The sequence below is a fragment of the Antedon mediterranea genome, chromosome 4, assembly GCF_964355755.1.
Source record: "Antedon mediterranea chromosome 4, ecAntMedi1.1, whole genome shotgun sequence".
Lineage (NCBI taxonomy): Eukaryota > Metazoa > Echinodermata > Crinoidea > Comatulida > Antedonidae > Antedon > Antedon mediterranea.
In genome coordinates, this window is record NC_092673.1 from 29,758,682 (window position 1) to 29,782,163 (window position 23,482).

General features: G+C 32.1%; 5 protein-coding genes across 6 annotated transcripts in view; 4 read left to right on the forward strand and 1 right to left on the reverse strand.

Annotated features, from left to right (window-relative positions):
* Positions 1–2,051: 2,051 nt before the first annotated feature.
* On the forward strand, positions 2,052–3,713 carry LOC140046269 (tripartite motif-containing protein 59-like). The gene is made up of 2 exons (XM_072090848.1): positions 2,052–3,033; positions 3,621–3,713. The coding sequence occupies exon 1, from the start codon at positions 2,076–2,078 to the stop codon at positions 3,012–3,014; it is 939 nt and encodes a 312-aa protein (XP_071946949.1). The 5' UTR covers positions 2,052–2,075; the 3' UTR covers positions 3,015–3,033; positions 3,621–3,713.
* Positions 3,714–4,103: 390 nt separating this feature from the next.
* On the forward strand, positions 4,104–7,040 carry LOC140047226 (uncharacterized). 2 transcript variants are annotated; one of them, XM_072092117.1, is made up of 2 exons: positions 4,104–5,136; positions 5,881–7,040. In XM_072092117.1, the coding sequence occupies exons 1-2, from the start codon at positions 4,152–4,154 to the stop codon at positions 6,432–6,434; spliced, it is 1,539 nt and encodes a 512-aa protein (XP_071948218.1). In that variant the 5' UTR covers positions 4,104–4,151; the 3' UTR covers positions 6,435–7,040. The 2 variants fall into 2 exon arrangements, with proteins under 2 accessions (XP_071948218.1, XP_071948219.1); XM_072092118.1 differs by having other exon boundaries at positions 5,914–7,040.
* Positions 7,041–10,180: 3,140 nt separating this feature from the next.
* Positions 10,181–12,867, forward strand: LOC140046270 (uncharacterized). The gene is made up of 2 exons (XM_072090849.1): positions 10,181–11,187; positions 11,714–12,867. Exons 1-2 carry the CDS (start codon positions 10,233–10,235, stop codon positions 12,322–12,324), a joined length of 1,566 nt encoding a protein of 521 aa, XP_071946950.1. The 5' UTR covers positions 10,181–10,232; the 3' UTR covers positions 12,325–12,867.
* A 2,599-nt stretch (positions 12,868–15,466) lies between these two features.
* Positions 15,467–17,873, forward strand: LOC140047763 (uncharacterized). The gene is made up of 2 exons (XM_072092798.1): positions 15,467–16,514; positions 16,703–17,873. The coding sequence occupies exons 1-2, from the start codon at positions 15,467–15,469 to the stop codon at positions 17,335–17,337; spliced, it is 1,683 nt and encodes a 560-aa protein (XP_071948899.1). The 3' UTR covers positions 17,338–17,873.
* Positions 17,874–20,910: 3,037 nt separating this feature from the next.
* LOC140047219 (poly [ADP-ribose] polymerase tankyrase-1-like) overlaps positions 20,911–23,482 on the reverse strand; it is a 31,023-nt gene continuing 28,451 nt past the window's right edge. Inside the window, exons 19-21 of the mRNA XM_072092106.1 lie at positions 23,051–23,237; positions 22,193–22,349; positions 20,911–21,976 (exon numbers count right to left, since the gene is read on the reverse strand). Of these exons, the coding sequence (XP_071948207.1) occupies positions 21,908–21,976; positions 22,193–22,349; positions 23,051–23,237 (413 nt within the window). The 3' untranslated portion in view covers positions 20,911–21,907. The remainder of the gene's footprint in view (positions 21,977–22,192; positions 22,350–23,050; positions 23,238–23,482) is intronic.

Sequence of the window (23,482 nt, forward strand, 5' to 3'; positions counted from 1 at the left end):
GAATTATTCATGTTTATTTTGTGACGTTTCATGAGGGGGTCCCCAACTTATGTACGAAAAAAAAAATCGCGGGCCGGGGGCGATTTTTTTTTTCGTACATAAGTTGGGGACCCCCTCATGAAACGTCACAAAATATACATGAATAATTCATCAGTTAATTTTTCTTGTTCCGTGTTCACCCAAGCGTACGTATAGCAACAAGAGTGATTACACAAGTGCGGTACGATTCTAGGCCTATCTCCGCTGTTGTTGCGGCGTGCGATTTCATAGAAGAATAGCGGCGTTTTGTGTGGATTGTCGAAATAATCAGCCTTTAGTTTATGGTGTTTCTAATATAATTTATTACTAAAGAATACGTGTTAAAATTATAGTTTCTATTAATACTATTAGGCTAAACATTAGTCTCTAAACCCATGTCTATATCTAGTACACTAGTAGTAGCTGTGTGGGTGTGTGTGACGTGTGTGTGTGTTAGGTATGACCAAAGATAGTTACACTATCTTTGGTATGACACAATCCGAGTAATAAGTCAGCAAAATTAAACAATAAACATTACACAAAAATACATTTTTTATTCTAGTGGGTCAAATCTTCCCATCTCATGTGTTCATATACGCGCATTTTTAAAGTTCCTTTGAGTACATGCATATTGTTTGATAATAAAATAGCAGAATTATAAAAATACAGTACACAAATTATACACATTCTTTATTCTTGTGGGTCTAAGCTTTCTTTGGGCTATGTCCAATGAATTACTACTTAGTTTAATGTCTTGCCTAGCTGTCGATTAGCCTCGACTCGACAAATTTTGTGTGAAGAAGAGTGCGCGAAGGCATCACGTGAATTGATTTAGAATCCTAGGCCTACTGTAGAAAGTATCGTATCGCAGTTGTGTAATCACTTCTTGTTGCTATACGCTTGGGTGCACACGGAACAACAAATTTAACTGATGAATTATTCATGTTTATTTTGTGACGTTTCATGAGGGGTCCCCAACTTATGTACGAAAAAAAAAATCGCGGGCCGGGGAGCGATTTTTTTTTTCGTACATAAGTTGGGGACCCCCCCCCCCCCTCATGAAACGTCACAAAATAAACATGAATAATTCATCAGTTAAATGTTCTTGTTCCGTGTGCACCCAAGCGTATAGCAACAAGAAGTGATTACACAAGTGCGGTACGATTCTAGGCCTATCTCCGCGCTGTTGTTGTTGTTTCATAGAAGAATAGCGGCGTTTTGTGTGGATTGTCGAAATAATCAGCCTTTAGTTTATGATAGTGTTTTTAATATAATTTACTAAAGAATTACGTGTTAAAATTATAGTTTCTATTAATACTATTAGGCCTAGGCCTAATTATTAGTCTCTAGACATTATGTCTATTCTAGTAGAGCTGTGTGTGTACTGTGTGTTATAGGTATGACACAATCCGAGTAATAAGTCAACAAAATTAAACAATAAACATTACACAAAAATACATTTTTTATTCTCGTGGGTCTAATCTTCCCATCTCATGTGTTCATATACGCGCATTTTTAAAGTTCCTTTGAGTACATGCATTGTTTGATAATAAAATAGCAGAATAAAAAAAAAATACAGTACACAAATTATACACATTCTTTATTCTTGTGGGTCTAAGCTTTCTTTTGGCTATGTCCAATGAATTACTACTTAGTTTAATGTCTTGCCTAGCTGTCGATTAGCCTCGACTCGACACATTTTGTGTGAAGAAGAGTGCGCGAAGTCAATCGCGTGAATTGACTTACCTAGGCCTACTGTAGAAAGTATCGTATCGCAGTTGTGTAATCGCTTCCTTTGTTGCTATACGCTTGGGTGCACACGGAACAACAAATTTAACTGATGAATTATTCATGTTTATTTTGTGACGTTTCATGAGGGGGTCCCCAACTTATGTACGAAAAAAAAAATCGCGGCCGGGGATATACGCTGCCAGGTGCGGATGCATGCATGACGACTGTGCAGATGTGCAATTCCACAGGTCCTGACAGACACGATCAGAGCAGCCATATCTTTTACTGTATGTACGTAGTGTACTGATTTTGAAGTCTTCCGAAAAATGGTATATCCTGTTTTAGAGGAATTAAAAGAACAAGCGCTAACGTGTCAATTGTGTTTTGAGATTCCCGACGGAGGTCGAGGTGAATCAAATGTTTTTAAACAGCTAAGTTGTTCTCACACATTCTGTAAATTGTGTATTGAGAAGTTGATAGATTCTAATGGCGGTAAATATAAATTCCTCTCAACCCTTATTAATTGCCCTAATTGCAGGGCTCTTACCCATATAAAAGAGGGGAATGTAGACGCACTTCCGTCGGCATTTCAATTTAATAATGTGATAGAATGGATAAATAAGAAACAAGAAAAAACAAATCGAGTTTGTCGCGAGCACGGAGTACAATTGAATTTCTTCTGTCTAAATTGCCTTCAATTCGTTTGTGGTGATGATTTGAGATTAACAGAAAATCACGAGGAACACACAACTTTGTATGTGAAAACCGAAGCAGAACCAATACGTAAGGCAGCTCATGATATGATGGAAGAAATTGGATGTCAACTGGGCCACTGGAAGAAAGCTCATGAAGAAGTCGAAGCAATGATATCTATTATTGACGATGATACCTCAAAATCAATTCAACTATTAGAAAAGTATACGGAAGAAATAAAAAGGAGTTTGATTTCAGCACAAGATCGTCTAAAGGAAACAATAATGAACACACAGAAGAAAAAGATTCAACTACTAGAAAAAGATAAAGATGCAATCATGACGAAAATTCAGGAAGTCGAGAAGAAGATTTCGGAACACAAAGTATCAATGAAAAATGCTGACAGTTTTGAAACATTTATTGAATATGTTGCGATCACTGAAATTCATGAATTTTGTGCAGACGAACACGCAGGTGGCCAAACAAACAAAGCAAGATTCCCTGGACCTTTCTCCAAATTTCATCTCACTCAAACGTTTGAAGAAAGATATTGCTCATTTTGGAGAAGTTAAGTGCACAAGAAATCTGAAAGCAAGTACAGTATAGTATACACAATAATATTTAATAAATCTAACAGCAGGCCTACAATCCCGGAGAGGTTCCATGGTTCTGGTGGTAGAACAAGTTCTTCTCGGATAAGGACTATAAACCGTAGGTCCAGTGTATGCATATTGCTCGTGTGCACTTTAAAGAACCTATAACCTGTACATCTTTCGAGACGAGTAGGGGGTTACCCCCGGTGTAATAGTACACACACACACCCACACACACACTGTCGTGGACAGACGTAATGGCACCGTAGTTGGCTGCCGATGACACGATGTGACCCTTAGGGGAGAAGAATGTTGTTGAAAAGGTGTAACATCTCAAGTCCACAGCGTTCTGATCTTCATGAAATAGCGCTATATAAATGTCGCATTATATAAGTTCAATTCCTTGCTATTGTCTCTTCGGCTTAACAGTAATATTGATATTCTGTAGCTAAAACTATGAACCTGGATTATTAGTATTATGTTGTTATACAGTGGAGAAAATAAATTTGAATACATAATTAGAAATTCATAAAAATTGGAAAAAGAACTTTTCATTGAATGTATAAATATCTTCTTTTTTTTCAGAATCCTATACTAAAAAGATGTACAAAGAAGACAAATATGCGGGAGAAGTAGACTCATATGATGGTTACAACAACTGTAAAGGTTATAATAGGAAAAGCCTTCGTAAGATATGCACAGTACTTACAAAGAAGAACATGCTTTAATTTATGAGAGCCTCATCTGTCTGCATGTTGTCAAATGTAAATGGTATTCTATTACGGTATTGTTGAAAAAAACGTGTATGATTAAAATGTGCTTGGATTCTTAAATTTAAGTTGGCTTCTAACAAATAAATTTATTAAAAAACAATTTAGTGCATGTCCGTGTTTTCCTGCGGCAAAGGCCCCCGGTGTTTTGTTCTGACTGAACGATACGATAAGCTACGTGATAATGCTGTTGTTGATCACGCCCTCTATTATAGTTTGTATTAATGGGGAATCCCCTTTTAGATGGGGAATTCCATTTGTACACCCGACGCCATTTAGAGTATTAACCGTTCAGTCCTAGGCCTAAATTAGCGTTAGCCGCTCGCGGGCTGTGTCTTTCAACAAAATGGCTTATGCCGTGTTAGATGAATTGAAAGAACAAGCACTAACATGTGAATTGTGTTTTGAGGTTCCTGGAGGAGCACAAGGTGATACCAATGTTTTCAAACAGCTAAGTTGTTCTCACATATTTTGTAAATTATGTATTCAGAAGTTAGCAGACACGCAAGCAGATCCTTCAGGTATTTGTCGACATATACGTATTTCTTGCCCTAATTGCAGGGTTTTTACCTCTATACATGAGGGTGATGCAGAAACACTTTCATCCGCATTTAAAGTTACAAATGTAATCGATTGGGTAAATACGAAGCAAGAAAAGGAGGAGAAAGAAAAGAAAGATCGGGTGTGCAATGAGCACGGAGTACCATACAATTTCTTCTGTCTGGATTGCTCTAAATTTGTATGTGGTGATGGTTTGATATTAACACATAGTCACGAGGGACATACTCCATTGTATATTAAAATCGCAGCAGAACCAGTACGCAAGGCAGCTCAAGATATGATGGAAGAAATTGAATTTCAACTGGGCCACTGGAAGAAAGCTCATGAAGAAGTCAGGGGAATGATATCGCGTATTGATGATGATACATCAAAAGCAATGGAACTATTAAACAAATATACGGAAAAAATTTGTTTGAGTTTGATTTCAGCTCAAGAACGGTTAACAGAAAAAATAATGAACACACAGAAGAATAAGATTGAAGTACTGGAAAAAGAAAAAGATGCGATCATGAGGAAAATTCAGGACATTGAGAATAAGATGTCAGAACACCAAGAAACAATAAAAAATGCAGATAAATATGAAGTGTTCAATGAACACGTTGCAATCACTAAAATGCGTCAAGAATTCCTGAGAGATCAACTTCCAGACATGACACGGATGACCAAACAAACAGAAGATGATTCATTGAGGTTTGCACCAAATTTCATCTCTCTCAGACGCCTGAAAAATGATATTGCTCATTTTGGTAAAGTGCATAATAAATCTGAAAGTAAGTATAGATTATACATAAACTTCGATAATTTAATTCATATATATTATAAAGTAGAGCTAATACATACAGTATCAGTAAATACAGAAGAGTATTAAATAACTACAGTAAATTTCTTGTACTCGAAGTTCACTTTATGTTGTCCATATTTTTTTTTATTGTTAAATGGTTATTTAACTTATCAATTTTAGGTCACCTTTTTTCTATCTGTATCTAATTCTTTTAATTAACTAATTAGGCCTAATTGATTTAAAATATGTTCTTCTACCTATATCTTGACCTGTTGAGCTCCATTACAAGAAAGTATGTGCCTAAATTACTGTAGTATTATGTTTGAGCACAGCAAATTCAATAACTTTATTTAATATTGCGTTGCTATTACTAAAATGAGTCAAGAATTTCTGATAAATGATGACCCGACAAGCAGAAGAATCACTGAAGTAACTAAAAGTTTACTCCAAATTTAATCTCTCTCAAACGCTTGAAAAATGATATTTCTCATTTTGGAAAAGTACACAAACAATCTGAAGGTAAAATAAATTTACAGTACGTTTTCCCTACAGTAAATTAATACTTTATTCAAATTAAATTAATTTTGAACTTGATTGAATGTGGAATAATAATTACTATTTATAATATAATCACTAGTGTATCATGATTGATATTGAAAATAATTGTTAATAGTATAGTGGTAAATTTTAAAGAATACTGTACATTGAATTAAACTGTGATGTTTTTTTTAAGATTCATTTTCTGTAACAATTTCACATTCTGAAGGATTATCTCGAGAAGTGTTGAAAACCATGGAAGATGTCGTCAAGGAAGCATATGAATTAGATATATCAAATATGGACAAAGTTAAAGACAGAAGAACCAAACTGACATTTATTGTAAAGCATTTGGAAGATGTTCTTGAAGGAGAATGGAAATGCATTTTAGGTGATTTTGAAAGATCGCAATGGCCAGTGCAAGTTAACAAAACTGTGTCATTCTTTGTAAATGACACAGATAATGTTACTATTTATAATTTAGTGAAAGAGGTATACAGTGGCTACAAATATTATAACGTAGCAGAATGGGATAATAATGAAATGAAAGTATGTGAAGAAGAGGAAGAAAGTGACAAAGAGGATGAAAGTGACAAAGAGGAAGAAAGTGAAAAAGAGGAAGAAATTGACAAAGAGGAAGAAAGTGAAAAAGAGGAAGAAAGTGAAAAAGAGGAAGAAAGTGACAAAGAGGAAGAACATGAAACATATGGTGAGGAAGTAGAAGTGATCAATATCCCTTGGCAATGGTAATCATGTCACAGAAGTACACAGTGCAGAGAGAGTAGGCCTACGTCAGTACTACAATATTCTTTGAACAGAGAGGAAAAGTGTACAAGTAGGCCTATGAGAAAACTAAAAAAAAAACAGATTTGCAAGAAACATGCCAGAGAAGTGGAAAGGGTGAAACAAAAAGACAATTCATTTCATCATTGGCGAAAAAATGTTTCTTAAAAGATTCGAAAAGTGCAAAATGGATCAATGACAAAGTTGTACACTATGAATTATGTAAAATACAAGAATTAGATTAAAACTTAGCAAGAGAAAAAAATTGTAATGAATAACAAGATTTGAATCATGTTTCTTTGATGACCAAATAAAACTACAATAATAATGTCATGTAGTTTCAATATTATTGAAAATAAACATTTTAAAAACATGTATTAATACTTGTTACAAGTTCTCTAGTAGGCCTATAGTGACAACTTACCGTAAAAAATTCACTGTAAATAAAAGATCCAAATATTAAATCTGAATATTAAATTTTAACATTTTTATAAATAAATAACACATTTTATTTTATATAGTGTTATTTTTTAGAGATTTCAACATTAGAATGAAAATAATCTTAATTTAAATAAAACGATAAATCAGAGTATTTGGCTATTCATTTACTATAGTTAAAATAAAAATAGACTAATTTTATTTAAGTATAACATATTTAATAATATCAAATACACAAATTAATTTTTAAGTTCTGTCCCAATCATAACATGGTATTATTATCCACCCATATATGTGGTAAAAAAGATGAATGAAAGTAATTTGATGTGTTTATTAGTTTTTAAAAAGTTAGTTTTTATGTCACTTTAATTTATTACATAGCTGCTGAAAAAAAAGATTGCCTTGTTTTCGACTTGCTTGTGTATATAATTATATATATTTAGTTATTATAAAAAATAATATAAAATCTGCATTGTTTATTTAACTTTCCTAATTTCAGACATGAGTAATAAACAATATAAAACAAATATATAAGAGGATGGAAATAATTATTATATCTTTAAAGATATTGAAAAAAACGCCCTTAATTGTGGCAGTGAGTTAAGTTGTATTGTTTATTATACAATAATATATGTATACAACAATTCTAAATGCATTTAATATTTAACAGATTGGAAATTCCAAAGTTTGCCTAACTGTCGCCATTATTATTGCTGAATGATCGTTTTTTAAAAAATAAATAGCATATCAAGTTTTACTTGAATTAAAGGTAAAACAAATGTTTTTAAACAGCTATGCTGTGTTCTCACACATTTTGTAAATTATGTATTAAAAAGTTAAACTGGAGTTGAATGCCATGCCAACATTTATATTTAATATCACTTGCCCTACCTGTAGAATGGAAACCCACTAGACAAATTCTGTCAGCATTTCATTTACAAATGTGATAGAATAGATAAATAAGAAGCAACAAGTAAAAGAACAAGGCCAACAGCCATTAAGTCGCGTGCTACAATGCACAATGCATAGTGATACCGGACCGACAGACAGACCGACAGACAGACAGACAGACAGAGAGACCGACCGACCGACATAGTGAACTATACTGACCGAAATTACTGAACATGTTTAAAAATGTTGAAATGTTTAAAAACATTTATTTTTTTTTAATTTACACGTGCGTAGCCTGTCACTTTCGACGTGCTCGTATAACGTAATTTCGAGTTGAAAAGTAAGTCAAGAAAACAGAAATCGGGCAAAAAGAGTGCGCAATAACATTTAACGCGCAGTGCGCGCGCAAAAATATGCGCACTCATGGCAATTTTGTAAACGCTTAAAATTGCCTAAAATGTACTCTTATTTCATCGAAAATCAATTTTGAAAATGTTAAGCGCGCGTACGCATGCGTTACATGCGCTACGCACGTAATTGTATTGCCATATGATGATTTATGCCCTGAAATTTATGAGTACCAAATTTTATTTAATTGTGATTCATGGTTGTGAAGATATATGATTACAAACGTGATTTCGTTAAATCGTGCGTAGACCGCGTAATGTTTTATTGCGCACCGTGAAAACATAACCACATTGATTCCTGGCCATAAGGAATATACTGTGAAAAATTGACCTAGCTTAAACTGATATCAAGATAAGGTCAGAAAGCGATAAAACGCATAGTGATACCGGACCGACAGACAGACAGACAGACAGACAGACCGACAGACAGACAGACCGACCGACATAGTGAACTATAGAGTCGCTTCCACGCGACTAAAAAGGGTCGATAACCGAGTTTGTCGCGAGCTTGGAGTAAAATTGAATTTCTTCTGTCTTAATTGCTCTAAATTAGTTTGTGGTGATGATTTAAGATTGTGTGTTAGTGAAAACCGAAGCAGAACCAATAGTTTCAATTGAAAATAAACATTTAAAAAAACATGTATTAATACTTACAGAAACATTGAGAGAAAAGACAAGAAAAGCTATCGAAGATTTTACAGAAAACAAAAAATGAATAAAAGATTAGCAGGTCGTGATATGGATCAATTATAATATGTGTGCTATACTGTGACGTGTAGGTTCAGATGTCACTGTAACTGCCATCCCTTTCATCAATTTTTAAGTTTTATAAACACTAAGTCTCAGATTTTCATAATATGGCAGAAAAAATTAAAATAATCTGTTAAATTGTTGCATAAATCCCAAAAGAACATAAAAATGAAGAAATGCACAATATTGGATATAGCTAACAAAGACAATCATATTAGCACATTAGTAGTTAAGATAATATAATTCTGGTGATATAGCATCGTGCAAGAACCCTGTTTTATTGTGTTTAGTTCATATATCAGGGTAAAAATTACTTTTGGAATTACAAACAATCGTGAAACAAAAAACGTTGATTGCAACAATAATTTCATTCAGTTTCAATATTATTGAAAATAAACATTTTAAAAATGTGTATTAATACTTGCTTTAGGTTCTTTAAGTAAAAAAAAACATTAATCAGATTTGTTTGATATGAAGAAACATCAGAGTGGTATTATTTTCTAAAAAGATGTACAAATAAGACAAATATGCTTGAGAAGTAAATTCATATGATGGTAACTGTAAAGGTTATAATAGGAAAAGCCTTCGTAAAATATGCACAGTACTTACAAAGAAGAACATGTCAACGAAATAGAATAACATTTTTAAAATATGCATAGTACTTACAAAGAAGAATATGTCAACGAAATAGAATAACATTGTAAGATAACCCAGTACTTACAAAGAAGACCATGTCAACGAAATAGAATAACATTTGTAAGATATACACAGTACTTACAAAGAAGAACATGTCAACTAAATAGAATAACATTTGTAAGATATGCACAGTAAAATACATTACAAAAAAGTAAAAAAAACATGTCTAGGCCACCTCTATAGAACTTTAATTTATGAGAGCCTCATCCGTCTGCATGCCATAGTTGTCAAATGTAAATTGTATTCTATAAATACGGTATTTTTTAGAGGAAAACGTGTATGATTAGTAAATATGCTTGGATTCTTCAATTAAAAAATATCATGTATTGTTTAAGGCCTGTTTTTTTTTCTGGCTGTACGTCATCGGCTACTGTAATCATAGTCTTAGTAAAGTAACTATGGGCCTCACCAGAAACAAACATTTACATCACGCCCTCTATAATAGTATTGTAAGAACAGGGGAATCCCCTTTTAGATATTGGGGAAAGTCCATGTTGACACCCGACGCCATTTACAGTTCAGTAACTAAGCCTCTATCTAGTCTTAGCGTTAGCCGCTCACGGCCTATGTGTCTTTCAACAAAATGGCTTATCACTTGCTAGATGAATTGAAAGAACAAACACTAACATGTCAATTATGTTTTGAGGTTCCCGGAGGAGGAGCACAAGGTGATACAAATGTTTTCAAACAGCTAAGTTGTTCTCACATATTTTGTAAATCATGTATTCAAAAGTGGACAGTAGCAGAAGGCTATTGTCGTGGAATTATCACTTGCCCTAATTGCAGGAAGAAAATCAGGGGGAATGTAGACGCACTTCCGTCAGCATTTCAGGTTACAAATGTGATCGAATGGATAAATAAGAAACAACAAGATAAGTCGACAAATCGAGTTTGTCGTGAGCATGGAGTACAATTGAATTTCTTCTGTCTCGATTGCTCAGCATTTGTATGTGGTGATGGTTTGAGATTATCACAAAGTCACGAGGAGCACACAACATTGTATGTTAAAACCGAAGCAGAACCAATACGCAAGGCGGCGCAAGATATGATGGAAGAAATTAAATTTCGAATGGGCCACTGGAAGAAAGCTCATGAAGAAGTCAGGGGAATGATATCGAGTATTGATGATGATACATCAAAAGCGTTGGAATTATTAGAGAAATATACGGAAGAAATAAAAAAAAGTCTGATATCAGCTCAAGATCTTTTAAGAAAAACAATAATGAACACACAGAAGAAAAAGATTGAAGTACTGGAAAAAGAAAAATATGCAATCATAAGGAAAATCCAGGAAATTGAGAAGAAGATATTAGAACACCAAGAATCAATGAAAAAAGCAGATGAATTTGAGGTATTCAATGAACACGTTGCAATCACTAAAATGCGTCAAGAATTCCTGAGAGATCAACTTCCAGACACGACACAGATGACCAAACAAACAGAAGATGATTCATTAAGGTTTGCACCAAATTTCATCTCTCTCAGACGCCTGAAAAATGATATTGCTCATTTTGGTAAAGTGCATAATAAATCTGAAAGTAAGTATATATTATACATAAACTTCGATAATTTAATTTATACATATTATAAAGTAGAGCTAATACATACAGTATCAGTAAATACAGAAGAGTATTAAATAACTATAGTAAATTTTTTTTACTCGAAGTTCACTTTATGTTGTCCATATTTTTTTTATTGTTAAATGGTTATTTAACTTATCAATTTTAGGTCACCTTTTTTCTATCTGTATCTAATTCTTTTAATTAACTAATTAGGCCTAATTGATTTAAAATATGTTCTTCTACCTATATCTTGACCTGTTGAGCTCCATTACAAGAAAGTATGTGCCTAAATTACTGTAGTATTATGTTTGAGCACAGCAAATTCAATAACTTTATTTAATATTGAATGATAATTAGATATAATTTATTTAATAATCAATGATTAATATCAATTAACCAGTTGAATTTGGATGTTCTACAAGATTGTTGGTCTATATGATCGTATATGATCTAGAAATATGGAAAGTGGATTCACAGAAAACTGTTGACTTTTATTTTTCAGAATCATTAAAATTCATATCAACTTCATATTCTAAAGGATTATCTCGACAAGTGTTGAAAACCATGGAAGATGTGGTAAAGGAAGCCTACGAACTAGACTTATCAAATATGGAAAAAGTTGAAGACAGAAGAACCAAACTGACATTTATTGTAAAGCATTTGGAAGATGTTCTTGAAGGAGAATGGAATTGCATTTTAGGTGATTTTGAAAGATCGCAATGGCCAGTGCAAGTTAACAAAACTGTGAATTTCTTGGTAAATGACACAGACAATGTCATTATTTATAAATTAGTAGGAGTGGAAGAGCAGAAAAAATATGAAAAAGAAGTAATTTTAAAAAAAGAAGAATATTCCAGAGTAGAAGTGTTGAACCCAGCTTTAAAAGAGGTATACAACAACGCGCCGAGCCAGTGGCAAAATGTTAAACAAAGCAACACGTCACAACGAAGTTATTCTAAACAACAGCTTTTGGATATGAATGCGAATCATTCTATTTCTGATGATACTTACCGCGTTTTAAATGGTTTTGGAATTTTGCGTCATTCTCGTCGAAAAGCAGGTAATAACAAGGCCATGTACATGGCTGCAGTCGCGTGCTCAAATTTGAGTTAGTGTACCAACCAACATAGTGAGCTGTAAAAAACGTATATATCATGTACCTAGGCCTAAAAACATTAGAAACATTGTAAAATATAATAATCTTGCTCCTGGTAGGAAAAATAAAGAAAATCTTCGTGCTATTCTCTGCGTGAATCAAATTTTGAATATCAACGTTCACCTGTGAACGAATTAAGACCGTCATCTTCGCCGATCACGTCCTGCTTTACGATGTTAACATACTACTGGTTACTATAGACGTGGTTGACTATTGATGATCAGAGCCACTAACAACTATGGGGAATCAGGTATACAGGTTACTTCATAAAAATCACTAAATGTATCCCTATCTTCATCTTCCTATACTTACGCGAGTTTTGAACATTGTGTTATTAGCGTACAGAATAAAGTTAAACTAGTTGGTATTTTTTTTATATATGTGATTTTATTCAATTAATTATACATTTTTTGGTATTATAATGGTAACCATAATAACGTGTATTTACAGTGATTTTTACCCCAAAAAAATATAAATTATAATATATACAGTGATTATTTACAGTAATAATAATAAAAATTAATAGTTTTATAGACTTTATTCAAACAGAAGTTGAATAATAAAATACTGAATAAATACAAAGTTTCATTAGAGGTTTACAATCAATAGAAAAGATGAATACATATAATATTCTAAGTATCAAAACTAGCAGATAGTGTTTAGGAAGATTACACGGTATATTGGCAGCGGCCTACAAAATGAACATGGTTATAAGCAAAATTTACGTATTGATTGATTGATTGAATCGGGCATCACTATAAGCAAAGCTTTAAAATGTGATGTCCTATTTAACAATTAAAAATTGGGAAAAAAAAATAATTTTAAAAAATATATAAAAAAAAATTTACGCCCTCCACCATCTCGAGCAAATGGTCTCCGGACTAGTACATTTCTAGCAGAAGTATAATTTTTTTCGAAGAAATTGTTGTTATTCCTAATGATAATTAATTAAATGATTAATGGTGATTTCAACCTACATGTGGACATTCCCGGAAAGTGGGAGACTGCCGAATTTATAAATATACCGACTCAAACAGGATTTCATCAATACATAAATCAACCGACGCATAAAATGGGTCACATCCTGGACTTAGTTATATCTCGTACAGAAGATAATGACATTGAACGTGTACAGGTGTATCCTTTAGAATACTCGGATCATCAAGTTGGATGTATAGTGCCGAGAGGTATACATTATACAACACTGTATAAAAAGGGTGCTCAATCTTATTTGGCAATAATTTTCCGGAGAGTAATGATGTAAATATTCTCGTAGATTCCTTTGTCTCGATGACATACATAGTAGGGCCTACTTACAAAGAAGAACATACCAACGAAATAGAATAACATTTGTAAGATATGCACAGTACTTACAAAGAACAACATGTCAACGAAATAGAATAACATTTGTAAAATATGCACAGTACTTACAAAGAACAACATGTCAACGAAATAGAATAACATTTGTAAGATATGCACAGTACTTACAAAGAACAACATGTCAACGAAATAGAATAACATGTGTAAGATATGCACAGTACTTACAAAGAAGAACATGTCAACGAAATAGAATAACATTTGTAAGATATGCACAGTACTTACAAAGAAGACCATGTCAACGAAATAGAATAACATTTGTAAGATATGCACAGTACTTACAAAGAAGAACATGTCAACGAAATAGAATTAGATGTGTAAGATATGCACAGTACTTACAAAGAAGAACATGTCAACGAAATAGAATAACATTTGTAAGATATGCACAGTACTTACAAAGAAGACCATGCCAACGAAATAGAATTAGATGTGTAAGATATGCACAGTACTTACAAAGAAGAACATGTCAACGAAATAGAATAACATTTGTAAGATATGCACAGTACTTACAAAGAAGACCATGCCAACGAAATAGAATTAGATGTGTAAGATATGCACAGTACTTACAAAGAAGACCATGCCAACGAAATAGAATTAGATGTGTAAGATATGCACAGTACTTACAAAGAAGAACATGCCAACGAAATAGAATTAGATGTGTAAGATATGCACAGTACTTACAAAGAAGACCATGTCAACGAAATAGAATTAGATGTGTAAGATATGCACAGTACTTACAAAGAAGACCATGTCAACGAAATAGAATAACATTTGTAAGATATGCACAGTACTTACAAAGAAGACCATGTCAACGAAATAGAATAACATTTGTAAGATATGCACAGTACTTACAAAGAAGACCATGTCAACGACGAAATAGAATAACATGTGTAAGATATGCACAGTACTTACAAAGAAGACCATGTCAACGAAATAGAATAACATTTGTAAGATATGCACAGTACTTACAAAGAAGACCATGCCAACGAAATAGAATAACATTTGTAAGATATGCACAGTACTTACAAAGAAGACCATGTCAACGAAATAGAATAACATTTGTAAGATATACACAGTACTTACAAAGAAGAACATGTCAACGAAATAGAATAACATTTGTAAGATATACACAGTACTTACAAAGAAGACCATGCCAACGAAATAGAATAACATTTGTAAGATATGCACAGTACTTACAAAGAAGACCATGCCAACGAAATAGAATAACATGTGAATGCACAGAGATCACACAAAAAAATCCAGAATTAAAAAACAAACAAACCATGTCTACGCCGCCTCTAGGCCTATAGAAAACTTTAATTCATCTGCATGTCTTAGCTGTCAAATGTAAATTGTATTCTATAAATACGGTATTGTTAAAAAAACGTGTATGATTAGTAAATATCTGCTTGGATTCTTCAATTTAAGTTGGTCTAACTGTGTTTTGTAAATAAATTTATTAAAAAAATCATGTATTGCGTCCGTGTTTTCCTATCTGAAATGGCCTAGCTTTCATTGGCTGACTATGGTGTGATAATGGTGGTGCCAGAAACAAACATTTACATCACGCCCTCAATAATAGTATAAATTATAAGAACAGGGGAATCCCCTTTCAGATATTTGGGAAAATCGATTTTGACATCCCACGCCATTTACAATTCAGTAACTAGACCTCTAGTCTTAGCGTTTAGCCGCTCACGGCCTATATGTTTTTTCGTTAAAATGGCTTGTGCCGTGTTAGATGAATTGAAAGAACAGGCACTAACATGTGAATTGTGTTTTGAGGTTCCTGGAGGAGCACAAGGTGACACAAATGTTTTCAAACAGCTAAGTTGTTCTCATGCATTTTGTAAATTATGTATCCAAAGGTTGGCAGAACAAGTACGAGTAGAAGAAGTACTACCGTTAAGCGAAATATTGCACAGGTATAGATATCATGATCAAGATAATTATGGTTGGCGTCGAAATATTGCTTGCCCTAATTGCAGGGCCATTACCTCTATAGAAGGAGAGGATGTAGACAACGGGGTAGACAAACTTCCATCCGTATTTAAAGTTACAAATGTGATCGATTGGGTAAATAGGAAGCAAGAAAAGGAGAAAGAAATGAAAGATCGAGTGTGCAGTGTGCACGAAGGAGTACCATACAATTTCTTCTGTCTCGATTGCTCTAAATTTGTCTGTGGTGATGGTTTGAGATTAACAGATAGTCACGAGGAACACACAACGTTGTATGTGAAAACCGAAGCAGAGCCAATACGTAAGGCAGCTCAAGATATGATGGAAGAAATTGGATGTCAACTGGGCCACTGGAAGAAAGCTCATGAAGAAGTCGAAGCAATGATATCTATTATTGACGATGACACATCGAAAGCAATGGAATTATTAGAGAAATATACAAAAGAAATAAGAAAAAGTCTTATTTTAGCTCAAGATCTTTTAAGAAAAACAATAATGAACACACAGAAGAAAAAGATTGAAGTACTGGAAAAAGAAAAAGATGCAATCTTGAGGAAAATCCAGGAAATTGAGAAGAAGATATCAGAACAACAAAAATCAATAAAAAAAGCAGACAAATTTGAGGTATTCAATGAACACGTTGCGATCACTAAAATGCGTCAACAATTTCTTGCAGACAAATGTCCTGACTTAGCACCAATGATGGCCCAACAAGCAGAAGAATCATTAAAGTTTGAACCAAATTTCATCTCTCTCAAACGCTTGAAAAATGACATAGCTCGTTTTGGAAAAGTACACAAACAATCTGAAGGTAAAATAAATTATACAGTATGTTTTCCCTACAGTAATACTTTATATTTTTTTTAACTTGATTGAACCTGGATTAATAATTATTATTTATATCATCAACATTGTATCATGTTTGATGATGTTTGAAAATAATTGTTATTAGCAAATGGCAAATTAAACTGTGATGTTTGTTTTTTTTTTAATTTTCAGAATCATTTTCTATAACAACTTCATATTCTGAGGGATTATCTCCAGAAATGTTGAAATCCATGGAAGATGTGGTAAAGGAAGCCTACGAACTAGACTTATCAAAAGTAGAACAAGTTGAAGACAGAAGAACCAAATTGACATTTATTGTAAAGCATTTGGAAGATGTTCTTGGAGAAGAATGGAATTGCATTTTAGGTGATTTTGAAAAATCAATACGACCAGGGGAATTTAACCAAACTGTGACATTCCTTGTCAATGAAGTGGACAATGTGACTATGTGTAGCAGCTTTAGCTTTATAAATGAAGAGGAAGAATATGAGTGTGAAGAGGAAGAAGAAGAGGAAGAATATGAGTGTGAAGAGGAACAGCATGAAGAACAAAGGTATACCAGAAATGTTAAACTAGGGGAATATTTGCAAGAAATGGCTAGAGAAGTAGAACAGGTGGAACAATTGCAAGATAAATATTGTGTTAACGATGAAGACAATTATGCCAGAGAGGTGCAACATGCAGAACACTTAAAAGATATGAAGGAAGAAGTAAATGGAAGAAGAGACAAGAAAAGCTATCGAAGACTTTACAGAAAACAAAAAATGAATAAAAGATTGGCAAGGCGTGATATGGATCAATTATAATATGTGTGCTGTACTGTGACGTGTAGGTTCAGATGTCACTGTAACTGCCCTCTCTTTAAATCCATCAACATTAAGTATCAGATTTCCTTAAAATGGCAGAAAAAAAATTTGTTGCACAAACCCCAAAGAACATACAAATGAAGAAATTCACAATATTGGATGTAGCTTCTGTAGGAAATTCATATACTTTTAATGATATAATTCTGGTGATATAACATCCTGCAAGAACCCTGCTTTATTGTGTTTAGCTTAGGCATAAGAGAATTACAACAAATTGTGCAACAGTTTCAATATTATTGAAAATAAACATTTTAAAAATAAAACATCTAAAATATCATTCTAAATAAAATCATTAGTTTAAAAGAAACATTCATCAGAATTGTTTGATATGAAGAAACATCAGAGTGGTATTTGCTGAATGCTCTCAAAAAACATTATGAATGACGCATTGAAGCAGCAGAACATCATCATTATATAAACTTCTTTCAGATTATATTTTATCAAATTTGATTACCAAACACATTATTCAAAATCAACGCGTGTATATTATATAATTTACTATAATAGTTGTATACAAATAAATAAATGCTGTTAATAATCATTTTTTTAATTCAATTCATGTATTTAACAGCAAGTTTGTAAGATCTTTATAAAGAATCACTATGGTTACGACGCAGAAGCCAAACAAACAAAGCAAGATTCGTTGGACCTTTCTCTAAATTTCATCTCTCTCAAACGTTTACATTATATACATTATTACATTATATAGGGGGTCTCTGTTTTCGAGTTTTTGTCGAAAACAGAGACCCCCACTAAAACGTCTCAATATTACATTATGTAGGGGGTCTCTGTTTTTGAGATTTTCTCGAAAACAGAGACCCCCTATATAACGTAATATTGACTTAATATTGAGACGTTTTAGTGGGGTCTCTGTTTTCGAGAAAAACTCGAAAACAGAGACCCCCTATATAATGTAATATTGAGACGTTTTAGTGGGGGTCTCTGTTTTCGAGAAAAACTCGAAAACAGAGACCCTGGGTCTCGGGTCTCTGGTCTCTGTTTTCGAGGTCTCTGTTTTCGAGACACCCAAATTTGAAGTGTTTAATGAACACGTTGCTGTCACTAAATTACGTGAAGAATTCCTGACAGATCAACTTCCTCACACAACAAAGATGACCAAAGAAACAAAGCAAGAATCATTGAAGTTTTCACCAAATTTCATCTCTCTCAAACGTTTGAAAAATGATATTGCTCATTTCGGAAAAGTACATAAGAAATCTGAAGGTAAATATTGAAATCTATAAGTTTATAAAAACACAAACTTATATATAAATATGCATATAGACAAAATAATAAACTTGATTGGGAAAATAATATGAAATTTAATTTATTTATGTAACAGCCAAACTGATAGCGGAGTATTTCGACTACGAGTAATAACATAAATAGTAATCGGTTGTAAAAGCATTTTTTTACGTCTACCGTTATATAATGGTAATAAAAATGTCACGGTGAAAATAAAGCATTCTAAGAGTAATTGTAGACACTTACTTCACATACTGTAAAATTATAATCTGAACTCACATAGTAAATATTACATTATTTTTGTAGAATAACAAAATTTCATTTATTTATTTGCATTTATTTATGTTGTTTTTAGAATTATCGATTGTCATAAAGCATTTAAATTTTGAGGGAGTAACACCAACTTTGTTGAAATGGATGCAGAATGCTATATATAAAGCATACTCACTAGATGTATCAAAATTATCTCACCTTGAAGAAAGAAAAACAAAAATTAGATGTATTGTTAATCGTTTGATACATGACCTTGGAGAAAAATGAAATTGTTGTATTGGTGATTTTACACAAGTTCATTGGTCAGGCATGAAAGGTCAGGTGTTTACTGTAAATTATGTGGATAGTGTTAGTATCTACAAGAGTGAAGCAATCATGGAGGAGCATAAAGTGTCGCCAAAAAAAGAAGCAACAATATTGCACAGTAGTTATAAAACAGAAACAGATGAAAAACGTCAATAAATATCAGTTTACTGGTGATACAGCCTTCAATATCTCTCAGTGAGAAGTTTTGACATTTTTTGTTTTTATTTTGGAAATGAGTGCTTTGATGAAAACACCTTGGCAGTGCATCATTCACAATAATGCTAGCATTGGCTTAAGTAAACAGCACATTGAAAGAATGAGGATTGATATACCATCAATGGTGACGGTGAGAATTAATGGTAAAGATGTTTGGTTGTTAAAAATGATTAGCTTTGAGTGAATTAATTTTTAAGCTTCAGATCCTTTCAATATTTCTGTTCATAACAATTGAACATTTTTATAATTAGACATTTTCACAAATTTTAATTTTCTGACTGTTGGGTAAAAGACTAGTAAATGCAATATAGCGAATTATCAATTATATTTTCCTGTTCTATAGTTAAATTTTTCTGATTTGTGTAAAATGTAAAATGCTTGAAATTTTTATGTCAGGCAATATATAAGACAACCATTGTTATTATTAATATTATTATTATTTGCTTTTAAATGTATATTTTATTTAAATTCAATATTTAATTCACAGGCTTGTTTTGAGATGTATTAAATAGCATCTTTGAATGTGGTAGTGTATGACTAGATGTATAATAGTAATACTGTACAATTTAGGATGAAAACTAGGGAAAAGAAAAAATGTATAGTTGCTAATGAATTTGATAATTCTGTAGTAACTAAATCATAAATAAAACAACATTAATTCCATTTAGTTTCAATTATTATTGAAAATAAACATTTTTAAAAACATGTATTAATACTTGCTTAAGTGACATCTTACGGTAACATTCACTGTAAATAAAAAAGATCTAAAACATCATTGTAAATAAAATCATTATTTAGAAAATAAATACTAAAAAAATAAAATTGAAAAAAAAGTATGTTTGATATGAAGAAAATAATAATACAGTACTAATACTCACTACAGAATAATGATATTGTAAATCTGTACGATGGATGTTACCATCATATTTCTTTTTACATTATATTTTAACAAATAACAGCTACAGTAACATTTGATTATAAACACATTATTCTAAATTAAAGCTTTATTTATATAATTTACTATAAGAATTGTATTATAACATTATAACAATTAAACAGTTTATGTTATCATGATCTGGATATGTTTGACTTTTATAAAACTGTGTATGGGGTGCCAGAAGTGTCAAAATTATATTACATCAATTTACCATACATTTGATAAACTATTAAGTTGCTTAAGACACCCTAACGCAACTTATATTTTGTTCTGAAATATTAAATTTTAACATTTATAAATAAATAAGACATTTTATTTAGTAATATATTGTTTAGCGATTTCAACATTAGATTGAAAATAATCTTACCAAAAATATAAATAAATCTTTCAAAATTAAACAATAAAATCAGTCTTTGGCTATACATTTAGTTTTCTGTTCTTTTGACTAAAAAAGAATAATATTGTGTAAGTATAATTATGAAGTATGATTTATTAAAAAGAAAAACAAAAAGATTTGAATAAATATCAATATATATATATATATATATATTGAAATTTGATATGTACAAAGAAAATAAAGGAATTGTCAGTCAATTTAAAAATTAATTTTAGGTTTTGTACCAATCACAACAAATAAAATAATGTACACTATGTTGTTATTGACCCTCCTAAATTAAAAACACACATTTATATGTGGTCATATAAACAATTAATTTGATGTGATGTGCCTTTCCAAAATTCATAATTTGATAATGATATTTTTAGTAGTATGTATGAGTTAAAAATATAGGTTGAAATAAACATTGAATAAAAACATTAACAAACATAACAAATACAGTAATTGAACCCTAAAGCACAACCCTAGCTAAACTTTCTTTTTTACTATTGCACAATGTTGGCATGTATAAACATTTTAAAATTAGAATTAAACAAATTCGTTTCAGTAAGTAAATTGATTAAAATACAAAAATTACAGATAAATTATGGAAGTGTTTTTGTTAATAATGGATTTTAAAATTTAAATTAAAACAAACTCCTAGAATAAAACAATTGATTTTAATTAACATTAGAGTGTTTTAAATAGTTTAAACACAGACAAGATTTTTAGAATATGTTATTAAAATACACAATATTCACTGCATTTGATATCTTATCCATTTAAACAAACAGTGTATAATACACAAATTCAATTGGAGGGATGCTTTTTTTAAATGTTTGCAATACACAGAGGTGGCAGTAGGGGTCAGTAGGGTTCAAGGGGAGAAGGCATTTAATAGCTTAATTATGGAACCATACTACAGGGGTCTGGGGCCACTTATTGATTTAATTCATCATAAATCAATAAATAAAAGAGGCCCTATTAAGTTGGCAATGCCATAATCTTAAGAACAAAAACTGCCTGTCTGACACTAACCCTGATGTAAATGGATGCGAGAACAAAATGTTTGCGTTACCACCTCCTGCACTAGGCTGTCATTACACGACCAAACTAGGTGCCTTTGTGATGCTACTGGAAGCTGTGAAAGGTATGTATCAAGGTGTTGGGGTGGGCAGTGTATCTGGTTTTACTATTTGGTAAGTAATTAGATATTCTGGATATGCCTGTAAAAAAAAAAGGAAAAATGTTTTTATTTATTTCATGAGTATTTTTTTCCTGACAAATGTAGTAGTAGTATCTAAATCAAATCATATTTTGTACCAAGACTTAACAATCAATCAATTGTTTGATTTATATAGCGCCATTCCAACAGTCATTGCTCATGGCGCTGCAAAAAATATCAGAAAATGTGAGTTTTGAGTATCCCCTGAATGACTTACTTGTTCTCCTCTGTATATAACATACTCTGCATAGTTAAGTCCACCACTACTTGGTCTTCCAATCACTGAGTGGTGACCAGGTGGCGCATGAGCCATTTTCATTGCACTAAATTGAAGGAAAGCTTTTCCCAATGTAACCCGACAGTACAATAGCTGCCTATCAGATGAAAACAAAATACAATCATTGAATGCATCTTATAAATGCTTACTGCAGTAATGTATCTTTAAATTTGTTTCAATGTAGAAGTTCATGCAATAAACAGTGCGCACGATTACCAACAAATTTAACAAAATTTAGTTATTACAGTAACAGTCATTCATTCATAACAACATAGTAACAGTCATTCATTCATAATAACATAGTAACAGTCATTCATTCATAATAACATAGTAACAGTCATTCATAACATTTATTTCTTTATTTAAGAAAACAACTAAATACAAATAATAAAGAGGCAAAACCCAGGAAGTAACAACATATAAGGTCTCCCCTCCAAAAAAACGGGTAGCCAGGTAAGAAAAAAAGTTGTAATTAAATTGATGTTTGATTTAACATTTATACTCAATTAATTATTTATAAAGAAATATAATATGTATTATTTTTGAAAATTAAATAAAACAACAAACAAATAAACAAATCACAAAAAGACAAGACAATGATTAATACCATGAAAGAACAGAAAACTAAAATAAATGTGTTTATTTTTTTTTTTGCGATATAGCAAGTTATTTTTGATAGAATTCAGTAAAAACAGAATATAAAATGTAAACATCTGAAATACTAAATGTATGAAGCCCTCGCTAAAGCAGACAAGCTACTTTAATTCAAATTAAGGAAAAAAATTCACATTAACAAACCTGTGACATATATAACAAGACCGGTCCTTGTGAACGGGGCAACCGGTACCTCCACCAATTCCATAAACATACTGGTTACTCTTGGATGAATCTTCTGCAAAATAGATTCCAGCACCAAACATGCCTCCAATGTAAGCATGTCTCTCATCAAAGCCTTTGTTAATGATTGCATTGATAAATGGTGAGCCTACACAAAATATTGAATAGAAATTAAGTTAATTGAGGGCATGTCACATTGCTTAGTTTGCTTGCCTCTATCCACCCAGGAGCACAAATGGTTAACTGGTAAGATCAAAGCACATGGCAGTATGTTTCCATACGTTTTTTATCCTAAAATGGCCAGGGTAACAATATGTACATCACATTAGGTTTTTTTTATAAATCCAGGATATTATTATTAATTTGAACAGATGTTTTGCAAATTTGTAAATT